The sequence below is a fragment of the Carassius carassius genome, chromosome 27, assembly GCF_963082965.1.
Source record: "Carassius carassius chromosome 27, fCarCar2.1, whole genome shotgun sequence".
Classification (NCBI taxonomy): Eukaryota; Metazoa; Chordata; class Actinopteri; order Cypriniformes; family Cyprinidae; genus Carassius; species Carassius carassius.
The window spans coordinates 29,862,289-29,875,437 of NC_081781.1; the positions used below are offsets into that span (position 1 = coordinate 29,862,289).

At 38.4% G+C, this 13,149-nt stretch overlaps 1 protein-coding gene across 1 annotated transcript; it reads left to right on the forward strand.

Annotated features, from left to right (window-relative positions):
- Nucleotides 1-7,635: 7,635 nt before the first annotated feature.
- On the forward strand, nucleotides 7,636-9,776 carry LOC132107356 (interferon-induced protein 44-like). The gene is made up of 6 exons (XM_059513582.1): nucleotides 7,636-7,667; nucleotides 7,769-7,967; nucleotides 8,290-8,436; nucleotides 8,636-8,804; nucleotides 9,006-9,106; nucleotides 9,404-9,776. The coding sequence occupies exons 3-6, from the start codon at nucleotides 8,305-8,307 to the stop codon at nucleotides 9,602-9,604; spliced, it is 603 nt and encodes a 200-aa protein (XP_059369565.1). The 5' UTR covers nucleotides 7,636-7,667; nucleotides 7,769-7,967; nucleotides 8,290-8,304; the 3' UTR covers nucleotides 9,605-9,776.
- The last annotated feature ends 3,373 nt before the right edge of the window (nucleotides 9,777-13,149 follow it).

Genomic DNA, 13,149 nt, shown 5'->3' on the forward strand with positions numbered 1-13,149 from the left:
AATTTGACTCAGATCATCTTCAGATGGCAAAAATGTATGGATTTTGTGTTAATATACGAAACAGTTTTTGTTTAGCGCATCAAAAAATTTGATGGAAAGATGCCAAAATGCATCTGAGGCTGTATCTCTGCAAATCTTTGACATATTTGCAACAAAGTTTGTATGTGCCATTGTCACCTCACACTGACCACGCCACACCAATCTGGTAACAGCGCCACATATTAGTAAAACGTGATAAGCCAATAAATCATATAACTAGTGGTTGTATTTATGATTCTTCAGCCATTTTAAATAAAATAATCTTAAAATGGTTTTACAGTTTTTCTCGATTGCTTAGACACTATAAGCAGGCTTTTAAACAAAACAATTCAAGACCATAACATCATTTTTCAGAAAGCACACCCATTTTGCTGAACTATAAACACTATTTCCCTGCTTTAACACATGAGTCGGATTTGGTGAACTGTTACTGCAAAACTCTACACACAAATCCCTACATGCTTAGGGCCAGTATAGCCTGTGATGTCTGTCCCAGACCAAAGATGTGATGGGGCGGGGGGGCACAAGCAACAACTTATTACTGTTTTTGGTTTTTGTTGTATTGTTTTGAATTTATCTCACCAGTGTGTAAGACTATGTTGTAGTGTGTGATGGCTTGTGTGTGATGTCTGAGGGCATAGTTTGGTTTTTCAGCAAGAGTGAATGGTTTTGAGTGTAGCGCTTCATTTTGACCTGAAAATAGGTTGTTTGGGTAATTGGGTGAGACGTCATGGATTTGTGTTTACAGTTTTGAGAATATGAGGTAGTTTCAAGAAATTTGTTTAAGCAATCGAGAAAAAATGTAATTATTCAATCCTGCAGTTGGTCTGAAGCTTGCTTCTGTAGTGCTTGGCCCCGTAAATGCTGCTAGCAGCTATATTTCTTTTTGTTGTTGTTTGCTGTATTGTACTGTACTCTACTGTACATTCAATTAAGGAATAAAACATTTAGGGAGTTAACTTATTACTGGTTTTTGTAGTATTGTTTTAAATTTATTTCAACAGTGTGTAAAACTGTATTGAAGTGTGTGTGTTTTTGATTGTTTGTCGTATCTGAGAGCAAAGTTTGGTTTTTCAGCAAGATTGAGTTTTTTGAGTAGAGAGCTTCATTTTGACCAGAATATAGGAAGTCTGGGGAATTGGGTTAGAAGTTATGGATTTGTGTTTAATGTTTTGAGAATACAAGGCATATTTTTAAGAAATGTGTTTAAGCAATCGGGAAAAACTAATTCAGTAAATAAGTTCTATTTCCTGTTAGTTGTCAGTCAGTGGCTGCGTTTGGTGTCCACGTTTGGAAATAAAGACTAAACAACAGCCTCTGATATATTTGTTTAGTGATTTTTAAAATTTATTTTTATTCATCTCTCTCTCGCTTTTTGTTATTTTGGCATGTTCGACTCGGGTTCGAATCCGCCTTTTGGCAACATTTTTTCTCCCTTTTCAGATTTCAAATCACATCAGAAAAGCATTTATTTTCAATGAAAATTAAGTAAATAATCAAAAATTTAAGGGTAGGTGTAGGGAGGGCTTTATTGTCCCAATAAGGTGGCATCCATTAAATTAGATTAAATAAGTTATTATTGCACATCGTATTATAATGTACTACAATACTGACGTGCAGATAATTGCCACTAGTTGCAGTAAGTATTATAAATAGCAGAAAATCCTGCTGTTTTAACATATTGTAAATAGAATATAGATATTTGCTCTTAGTGTAAATAGCCGCTTCCTTTTTTGATTACTGCCAGACTAATGCCAGCGATGTTGTCAGATATTACTATTAAAATAAACAAAAACCTATAAAAGGCTGCGTCTCGCGGCGATCATTTTCATACCACGGACGATAAACATTCTGAATTATACATGCAGACATTCATACAAGGAGTCTAGCAGCCAATTAATCAATCAGAGAACAAATTTTATTTTCGAACATGAAAAATTTACCGAGGTCCGGACCTCTGTGACATAGCTGGCTACGGCCATGGTACCAATCCCATGCATGACATATCTCAATTTTATTCATGTAAAATAACAACTGGTAAGGTAGCATGCACAATAAATGGGATGGCACGGTTTGCAGAAAAAAAACGAACCGTTCGGTTCACCACACACGGGTCGGCACGCGCTGGGACCGCGGTTCAACTTGAATCTGACAAAGCATCTGTAATATGGATTGCAAATAGCACGTAAAACAAACAGGTTTCAGCTTTTGTTGATGCATGCGCATTCTGGATTCCCAGACATAAAAACCTTGGATAAAATCTGTGAATCTTTGCACTCACACACAAGTGTGTGTGTGTGTGTGTGTGTGTGTATAATTATATAAAGTGAGGGTACACACACATTTATTTTGTAAATACAAACTTTTATTTTGGATGCGATTAATCACAATTATAATCGTCTCAGTCCTATAGTCAGAATATAGCTAGCATTTATAATAAATGTAATGAAATAATTTAGTTTAGGCTATGCATAGTGCCTAGACCTGCCAACAAATGCTTATTATTAGAAGAAAACAAAACAATCCTTAGACATAGACCATTACTGACCTCAACCACACCGGCTAAGAATCAACTTACCTGCCAATCTCCAGCGACTGCTTCTCTTTCTCTCTGCTAAAATATCTTCCAATATCCACAACGGTAATAACATTAACAGGGACCCTATGACATTTAATTTTCAGTGACAACAAAATTCTATGTAGATTGATATTGTTTTAGAATATGCCTATTATAGAGATATATAGAGAAGAAAGAGTTGTGATTAGAGTTGTGATTAGCTTGCCAAGTTAACCATTTCTTGTATTTTACTTGTTCACTCTAGCTAGAGTACAGTTTTCCATAACAAACCAAAATATCCCCTTTCCTTTACCTCAAGAAAACGTAGCTAAAGGTAAGCAGTAATTTAAAAAAAAAAGTAATTAAAAACAACGTACAATTACACTCTGTATCCTTTCACCATTAGCGTGTGTATTGGTGTTACCAACTTCTTTCAATGGAAAGTAGCTAAACCCCACCTGAAAAGTCGCTAAAATATCACTAGATTAGCTAATTAGCATATTTATGACGTAAGTGCGTCGCATTGTCTTGCTTCCCTGTGCTCACGTACTGCATTTTAATGCAGCCAAATTCTCAATAAAACTGTTTTTATTACTATATTTTAATGTTTCTGTTGTCAGACAATGGAATGAATATTATAATGACTGAAATGCTGTCTTTTTTTAACTGAAAGTGCTGCTCCTCTCTGCGCTTGCTGACCAGAGCAGATGCAGAGAGAGGCGTACGCGTGCTGGGAAAGAGAGAGAGAGCGCGAATAAATAATGACTAAATAATGTTTGTCCAAGAAAGTCGCTAGCCGTTTAAAAAAAAAAGTCGCTTAGAGGGTCTGAAAAGTTGCTAAATCTTTCGACAAAGTCGCTAAATTGGCAACATTGGGTGGGAGGGTGCATAGCGAGTTCATACCAAACTAGAGAGTAACGACAAGACGAGATGAATCCCCCTGTTACTTACAGCGCTCCGGTCTGCAGCGCTCTGAAAGCTGCCAGTTCACACCTATGCTACGAGATGGTGCATCATCTTGATAGCACAACAACTCTTTGTACTTCTGTCCAACTTCTGACTTTTCGCCTCTTTTTTGTTGCTGGATATATATCATTTGTTGCATCTAAATATGAATGAGGATACGGTTATTGATAAATCGAATTGTTATTGACTGTTGTTCTTATCATTTAGGGGGGATTCAGCCTAAAATAGGCCTAACAACGTCTGTTCAATGCGAATGCCTTATTTTGGAATATGAGCAGTCATTTATTCCGTCATTGGGGCAAGCCGTGGAAGCCCAGACGTACTAAAAGTGGGACCTGTAAGGGTACTGCATGGGTCTTAATTAGGCAATTCATGTCAGACCCATTTGGTGGGGCCCAAATGGGTCTAAAGTGGGTTTGCACCCATGATCCAGCCGTGGAGGCCCAGATGGGCTTTAAAAGGGATCTATAAGGGTATTATGTGGGATCTTAACCAGGCAATTCATGACAGACCCATTTGGGCCCCACCTGCTTAAAGGGCGTTTAAAATGGGCTTGCACCCGGGATCCACACGGGGGCCAGCCAGGGATGCCAAGATGGGTGTTAAGATGGGTTTAAGATGGGTTTTAACATTTTTGGAAAGTTACATTTTTCATTTTCTGCACGAGTAACAAAAATGACTGATGGATTGTTTTGGCAAAAGATCTACATGCAATGTTTGTTCTTTGGTGACTAACGTGACTTGAAATGTATTGAGTTACAATTATTCAATCTCAACATGCTTGATTAGCCTACATGTAGAGTTACTACAAGTTACTAAAAATTGTACAGTAAGTAATTACATAACTCAATGTAATTACTACACATTACTAACACCCATGTGTTCCCAGTTCAAACCCAACTTAGCACATAAATATGCCATGCAGGACCCATATATGTGTTCCCAGTTCAAACCCATGCCCACTTGGCCCATAAATATGCTATGCAGAACCCATATATGTGTTCTCAGTTCAAACTCATGCCCAATTGGCCCATGCCTGTCCCTTATGGGGCCCATGTAATCAGCTCATATGGGCTTCCTATGTGGGACTCATACTACAAAACCTACATGTGACCCGCTGATTTCACCCAGCTAAAGCCCATGCCCAGACAGGAACCATGGAACCCGTACCTAACCCATCTGGGCCTCACATGTCATTGCTGGCTGGGATTTAAACTAAACTCATTTAAGCTTTGTCAGTTTAAACATATAAGAGCCAGAGGATGTGAGCTTGTGCGCGCAGTGAGAAGATTTGTGCATGTGCTCATCCGAAGCGCGCAACCCGCGCACAAATGTATGATCTCTCTGAAGTATTGTATTTAATTGGACAAATTCAGACAAAAATTATGTCAAAATGCCCGTTTGGTAAGTATCCTACAGCAGACATAGACGACTGATTGCAGGCCACTGTATCAGTGCATCTTAAAGTGACAGTCTTTATATTAATCGAACAGCAACAAGAAAGAAATCACTCACTGCTCCTGATTAAAAAGCTTTTGTAACTTTAATAAAGAACAATCTTTAATTTATACAGTCAAATATGCAATACTGTTTTACATTTGATATCTTTATTCAATTTCTGTACCTAAAAACTAATGCTAGACCTGCCTAATAATATTGTATATATGTGTACATATATACCATATAATTATGGTAGGCTTACAGTGGCAGTCTGATATACTTTCAAATAAACATTTATTATTTCAAGCCCATACATGATGATCTCCGGCACAATTATTTATTTAGAAGTGGGGGTGGGGTGGGCGCCAAAATGTTTTGCTGCATACCATTTCAGAATTAGAGACACGCATCCAAACTTTAATTGAGGACAGTAAGAATGTTAGGGCTCTAGATATGGCTTTGGATGCGTCTAGCTCAGGGATTCCTGTACATTGTTCGGTTCCGGAAACAGAGCCCCAGCAGCAGGGCAACTGGGTGACGGTGAGGCAGCGTAGTCGTGGGTCAAAACACTGCTCTTCTATTCCGATCAAAACATTAAACAGGTTCTCCCCACTCAGTGATGCACCCACTGAGAAACCTGATGAAAGTGCTCTAGTTATTGGTGATTCTATTGTACGGAACGTGAATATAGAGACACCAGCCACCATAGTCAAATGTTTACCGGGAGCCAGAGCGCCTGACATCTTGGCAAATTTAAAAGTGCTGGCTAATGCTAAACGTAAATACAGTAAGATTGTTATTCATGCCGGCGCTAATGATGTTCGACTTCGCCAGTCGGAGATCACTAAAAATAACATTAAAGAGGTGTGTGAACTTGCAAGCACGATGTCAGACACTGTAATATGCTCTTGTCCCCTCCCTGCTTACCGTGGTGATGAGATGCATAGCAGATTGTCATCACTCAATGGCTGGATGTATAATCCTCTACGTCCGCTACGTTCTCAATACTCAGGCAATTTGATAATACCTAGAATATCAAAATCAACTGCGGGCGGCAGATCCTTTTCCTATTTGGCGCCCAAACTCTGGAATAACCTACCTAACATTGTTCGGGAGGCAGACACACTCTTGCAGTTTAAATCTAGATTAAAGATCCATCTCTTTAACCTGGCTTACACATAACATACTAATATGCTTTTAATATCCAAATCCGTTAAAGGATTTTTAGGCTGCATTAATTAGGTAAACCGGAACCGGAAACACTTCCTATAACACCCTATGTACTTGCTACATCATTAGAAGAATGGCATCTACGCTAATATTTGTCTGTTTCTCTCTTGTTCCGAGGTCACCGTGGCCACCAGATCCAGTCTGTGTCCAGATCAGAGGGTCACTGCAGTCACCCGGATCCAGTATGTATCCAGACCAGATGGTGGATCAGCACCTAGAAAGGACCTCTACATCCCTGAAAGACAGCGGAGACCAGGACAACTAGAGCCCCAGATACAGATCCCCTGTAAAGACCTTGTCTCAGAGGAGCACCAGGACAAGACCACAGGAAACAGATGATTCTTCTGCACAATCTGACTTTGCTGCAGCCTGGAATTGAACTACTGGTTTCGTCGGGTCAGAGGAGAACTGGCCCCCCAATTGAGCCTGGTTTCTCCCAAGGTTTTTTTCTCCATTCTGTCACCGATGGAGTTTCGGTTCCTTGCCGCTGTCGCCTCTGGCTTGCTTAGTTGGGGACACTTCATCTACAGCGATATCGTTGACTTGATTGCAAATAAATGCACAGACACTATTTAACTGAACAGAGATGACATAACTGAATCCATGATGAACTGACTTTAACTATCATTTTTGCATTATTGACACTGTTTTCCTAATGAATGTTGTTCAGTTGCTTTGACGCAATGTATTTTGTTTAAAGCGCTATATAAATAAAGGTGACTTTGACTCTGACCCCTCTAACACTGGATAGTTGCGCCCAGGGGGGTAGGGTTTCATATTTTATTGAAGCACCCCTGGGCGCCGCCATTGGCTAGCGGACCCCCACCTGCTGTTAGCATTCCATTGACTCCCATTCATTTTGGCGTCACTTTGACAGCGAATAACTTTACATCTGAGGCGTTTAAAGACTCCATTTGTCCATTAATTATTTCTAAAGAAACACGAAAATGTGTAAAAGGCTCCATTACCTTGTATCTTATGTTATGGTCCAGTAGAAGCAGTTTTTGTAAAAATAGGCTAACGATTGCGTCATAACCAGTGACTCTCTTTCGCACAGTAGAGAAATTACTGTATGGACCGTATCTTCCAAATTGAATAACAGCATTCAATGTCTGAACTGGCAAACAAAACACACAAAACAAAACAAAAAACTGAAAGCACCAAGCCGGTGCGTAATCACACGCCACCATTTGTGGTCTGTACTGTTCTGTAACGTGCTTTTATGAACTTGGTCAATTTCTAATGTAAGTCTATAATTTTCAAGGATTTTTTTTTATATATATATATTTCATTGTCAAAACCTTTGATTTTCTGAGCAAATACATAATAGATTTCCCATTTCATATTTAGCTTTTATTTGGCAGTAATCATATAATCAAATAATTTCCATCTCTATTACAGAATTTGGTAAACCATGGAGGGAAACACCCTGGGAGTAAGTGAAAAAGATTTTTTTAAAAAGAAAAATGATAACCTTGTACAAGCAAAATTGTGTAGCTTCAACGCTGATTTGTAAAAAAGACCCTTTTTCAACAGAAACAGAGAACGTTTGGAGAAGAACCTCAGGGAGCTTACGCTGAGCGATTCAAAGGTTAAGTACGTCAGGATCTTGCTAGCTGGACAAGTGGGAGCAGGAAAGTCCAGCTTCATCAACTCAGTCCATAGTGTTTTTCAAGGACAAATCACAACAGTAGCCCTTGCTGATTCTGTGTCTGGTAGAAGTTTTACAAAAACAGTGAGTATATGAACCCATATGTTTTCATTTAAAAAAAATGGCTTACTAAATTACGTACTGTAGGCTACACACTCTACAAAAACATCTGAAATGAACCTATTAAGGCAGCACAATTGTATGGTACTGCTGTCACACTTTAATAAAAAAAAAGAAAATACAAAGACATGACAACATTACGGCCCAGTTTCACAGACAAAGCTTGGCTTAAGTCAAATGCCTTGTTTTATGTGCTGGTTGCTTTTGCATGTTTCCATGTCACATACATTTGAAATAGCCATGCTGTTTACTTTACTGCCATATTGTTTTCTGCATTTTTCCACAGTACAGAACATATTACATGGGAAATGGACAATCACTTCTGCCTTTTGTCTTCAGTGACATCATGGGCTTAGAATCTGAAGATTCACAGGGTGCCGATCCAGAAGACATTGTCAAAGCCCTTGAGGGTCTCCTTAAGGAAGGATACGATGTGAGGAGGAACATTTTGCTTATTTGTTTACTCAGATTTAAAGTGGCTTTGGGAAATTATTTGCATTTTATTAAAAAAATGCATCGACATCGAAGAATTATAAAGTAGTGCCTTTCCTCTTTTATCCTTGATCTGAGGAGACAAGATTTATGACCTCTTTCCTCTCATCTCGGTTTTTCTCTTTTACCTTTACATTTAGTTTAATCCAACTGATTCTGCTAAAAAGAAGGGCTACAGAAGTAAAGCAAGCAAGTCTGAGGATCTGACACACTGCCTGGTCTACGTCATCGCAGCTGACAAGGTATCAATGATGAATGAAGAAGTCTTCAAAAAGATGAAATATATTAGACAGAAGGCCAGCGAACTGGGTGAGTGTAACAGCAATACATTTTAATAATCTGATCAAATCTCCAGATGATAAATGCACGACTCATTATTAATTTATTTGTAGGATTCATTCAAAGTTTTTGAAACTTTCCTAATGCCGCAAAAATGATGTAGAATGTATAAAGACTTTAAGGAACATAATGCAATAAATAAATATTTACATGTATGTTCACATTCAACAGAAATCCCTCAGGCAGTCATCATGACGAGGGTGGATGAAGCATGCCCACTAGTCCGAGACAATCTGAGAAAAATCTACACTAGCAAGAAGATAAAACTAAAGGTGATACTTTTACTGTTCTCAGATAGAGAATGTGGTCAGTCCTCTGGGACGGTTTCCAGTTTAACATTCTAGGGTTTTACAACATAATAATGATAATAATAAACTAATTAAGTTATTTGCTGCAAATTATTAGCATGGCTTGGGAAAAAAACAGTTTTCAGTTTTAATAATTGAAGTCACTCTTTCCACTGACACACACAAATACATGTATAACATGTCACAACCACTGATAGAGCATATTCTTTTTAATTTATCACAACCCTCAGAAATGTTGAGCCTGTGTTCTTCATTCTTCAGATGCAGGAGTGCTGTAATTCAGTCGGTGTCCCTGTGAGCCACATCTTCCCTGTGAAGAACTACCATGAGGAGATCGATACTCAAAATGACATGGATGTGCTGATCCTGAGGGCTCTCACACAGATTGTGCACATAGCAGACGATCTACTGAAGAAAAGAAAAAGTGAATCAAAAAAAGGATGTTTCCTATTTGGCTGTTAAGACTTGATTTATGGTGCACCGGGAACTGGGACGTACTCCAATGGTTGAGCTTACAGAGAGGGAGATGTATGTAGTTATGAATTCTTTCTTCTTAGCCACTTCTCATCTGACACTTGACTATAGAAGCGTTATTAATAAAGCAATCTTCATCTCCACCCTGTCTCTTCATTTATGATCCAACACAATCTTCACTTGATCAGCTTCATATCATGTAAATCTAGTATATTCATTTCAGTCTGGACTGGACACATAGTATTTCCATAAAGATCTTTTGCTGTTGCCAACATGGGAGTAAGCTATTTTCTGTGAATTAGCAAGACTTCTGAGTGATTAGCTGCTATAGGTACATTAGAAAAGAATAACAGTAATTTAACTGCAGTAAATAGTGGCCTAAATAAAGCAGCTGGATGTGCAGCCAAAATAATTTGTCAAAATATCTTGCTTTTTCGGCCCTTCGTTGCCCCCTTGCCAACTTTCTTGAGACCTGTAGAAGGCATCACATTTGAAATGAGCTCATTTAGTGGATAAAAGTGTCAAATTCTCCATTTAAACATTTGTTATGTTCTCCATGTACTATTGTGAATAAAATATTTAGCTCATGTCATTTGAAAATCTTTTAGTTTTCATTTTATTCAAAAACAAAAAACATTTCCAGAATTCGGTTTGTAAATTCAGGGGCGGAGCTAGGGTGAGCAGATATCTGGGCCAGGCATGTGTGCACAACACCTGCCCTTTTCTTCTTTTATGAGAAAATAAATTATTTTGAGAAAGTTACTCAATATTATGAGAAACGTCAATACTTTCAGAAAGTATCTAATTATTATGAGAAATATGAAAAAATAATTCAATATTTTGAGAAAGATTCTCATTATTATGAGAAAATAAGTCAATATTTCACAAAGTTTCTCATTATTATGATCAAATAAGTCAATATTTCACAAAGTTTCTCATTATTATGATCAAATAAGTCATTATTTTGAGAAAATATGTCATTATTATGAGAAAATAAGTAAAGATTTAGATACATTTTCTCATTATTTTGAGAAAATCAATATTTTGAGAAAGTTTCTCATTATTATGATCAAATGAGTCATTATTATAAGAAAATAAGTCAATATTTCGAGAAAGTTTCTCATTATGACTTAAAATCTCGTAATAATAAGAAACTTTCTCAAAATAATTACTTAATCCACACACACACACAGAAAAAAAGACTTACTCGACACATGCACAACACAAGAGTGACGGCACACTAGCTACATCTGTTGGTCAAATTCCAACAAAAATCACACGCATTTTATGAAGATACATATCTATGCTCCAGCCTCCCACACTGCTTCTTGCAGGACATGTGCATGTGCATTAATGTGGCTTAAAGTACAATGACAAATTCAGGATACAATTATCGATCATGCATACAGGCAAGCATTAGAGCTCAGAATTTAAATACACCACCCAAAGTTGCACTATAAGCATTTTCCTTATAGAAAACAGTTATAGAAAATGCATAACCATTGCTGTTTTGTGTTGCATTCACATTTAGGACCCACCTTAATGCCTGTATATACGTTTATCCACGTGAAGTATTTTTCACATAGAGAAGGGTAGGGGTATGATGAATCGCGGGTCAAAGGGAGGTAGGTAAGACCTAAGGGATGTGATCCAGACAAGGCGTCAGCGCTTTCGTCAGGATTAGGGTGATACTTCAGTATCTACTCATATCCTTCAGGGGTTTAACATCTGCCTTATCTTCCCCTTCATAGTTCCCCTATAACCATCATCTCTCCACCTGACTGAGGTTAGGTAGGGACTTCCTGCAGTAGTTTCCTATGCTGGACCTATGATGTTTACTGATGGTCTGGACCGGAGGTTTCTTTGGGTCGCCTCTGTAGCGCAGGAACCATGCTGTAGCTGTCATACTGGCTGTAGTAGGATGTTTTGGTTACTGTGTTATATTTTGTTTGTTCTTGTATTTGACTTTTGTCCTTGTTAGATGTTGTGGTATGGTTTATGTGATGCTCATATGTTATTATGTAAGTTGGTGTATTCTGTTTGTTGTAGATGAGGTTTCTCCTTTTTGTTTCTCTTTTTTTTATTTACATTTTTAAGTGCTGCCTTTCTTGGCCAGGGACCATTTGAAAAAGAGACTGTAGTCTGAATATGATTTCCCCTGGTTAAATAAAGGAACAATAGTAATAAGTATTAATAGTAATAAGTCCATAAGTGTTTAGTCCAAAAGACACAATGCAAATATATTTACAAAGCATAGAAGTTGAAATTGGGGTAAGTAAAAGTGACTGGTGGAGTGGAAAACATCCAACTAGTTCATGAACTTAATTTAATATAAGCATTCAATGTTCTAACTTCAGACCATGTTTAAATAACGTATGCTTGGGGGTAGGTACTATCTCTGAAACGTGATGTTCTTATGATGATGCTCCTGTACCTCTTCCCTGAGGGCAGTAGAATGAACAAGTAATGTGCTGGGTGATAGGGGTCAGGGATGATGTTTTTCGCCTTGTCATAGTGCAGGATGGTTATGTGTGTATAATCTTTCAGTGAAATTTCTTTGCAGTGGTTTTCCGGGACGTGTGGGTTTCTGTCCTTTCTAAGGTAGGTCCTCTGTGAGCACCCTCCTTGGCTGGATTCAGAAACCGGGTGCTCGACCTGCAGAGTTACGTCACTTGTCAATATTGTGTACAGCCAGTATGATAGCCCTGGTCCCATCGTCATGCTTCCTGGATCATGTGAGCAGGTCAGACTTCTTGATGATCAGGCCTCTGGCACAGAACTGCAAAAATTCCTGGATGTCTGACTAGGTCACCCTGAGGGGCTTCCTGGTCACCTGGGTATCCCTTCTTGCTAAAGCATCGAGTGGGAAGTATAGGTGGCATTTGTGAGAACCTTCTTGTGTAATGCTGTCTCAGGCACTGCTCCCCTCGCCTTAGAGGGTTGTATTTGAGCTTGCCTCTCCCGTTCTGTTCAGTACCTCTGGGTATATGTGAACAGACGCTTGGGAAGCTTTCTGAAATCCAAATGGTGGTCAGTGTGCATGTTGAACACTTTGCGCATTTACTTAAATCCCCATAAGTGGTAAGTGTGCACTCAAGACTCTGCGCACTTTCTAAAATCCTGCATGGTGGTGTGGGTATACCATTCCCCATAGCGACCCCAACTAAACCAAACACTTTCCACCACAATGGTGACTTGAATCAAGTATCAACATTTAAACCTCTGTTAATTCTCAATAAGAGCTTCTCTAGATGTCTGACAGAAATAAAGTCACAGAACCTTGTAAGGAGGATCTGTGAACGTCCATATCGGACGTACAGAAGACATAAACAACATTAAAAAAAGACGTCATAAAAACATTCTGTCTCCTCAGTGGACGTCTTTTCAACGTCTGCAAAGACGTAACTTTGCCCAGTGGATTAGGTTGATGTTAAAATACGGAATATAGTAATTATCACGTAAAAGTTCCTTTAAAAACAAACAAAAATGTTAAATACATGTGACTTCATGCCACAAGACTGCTAACGTATGAA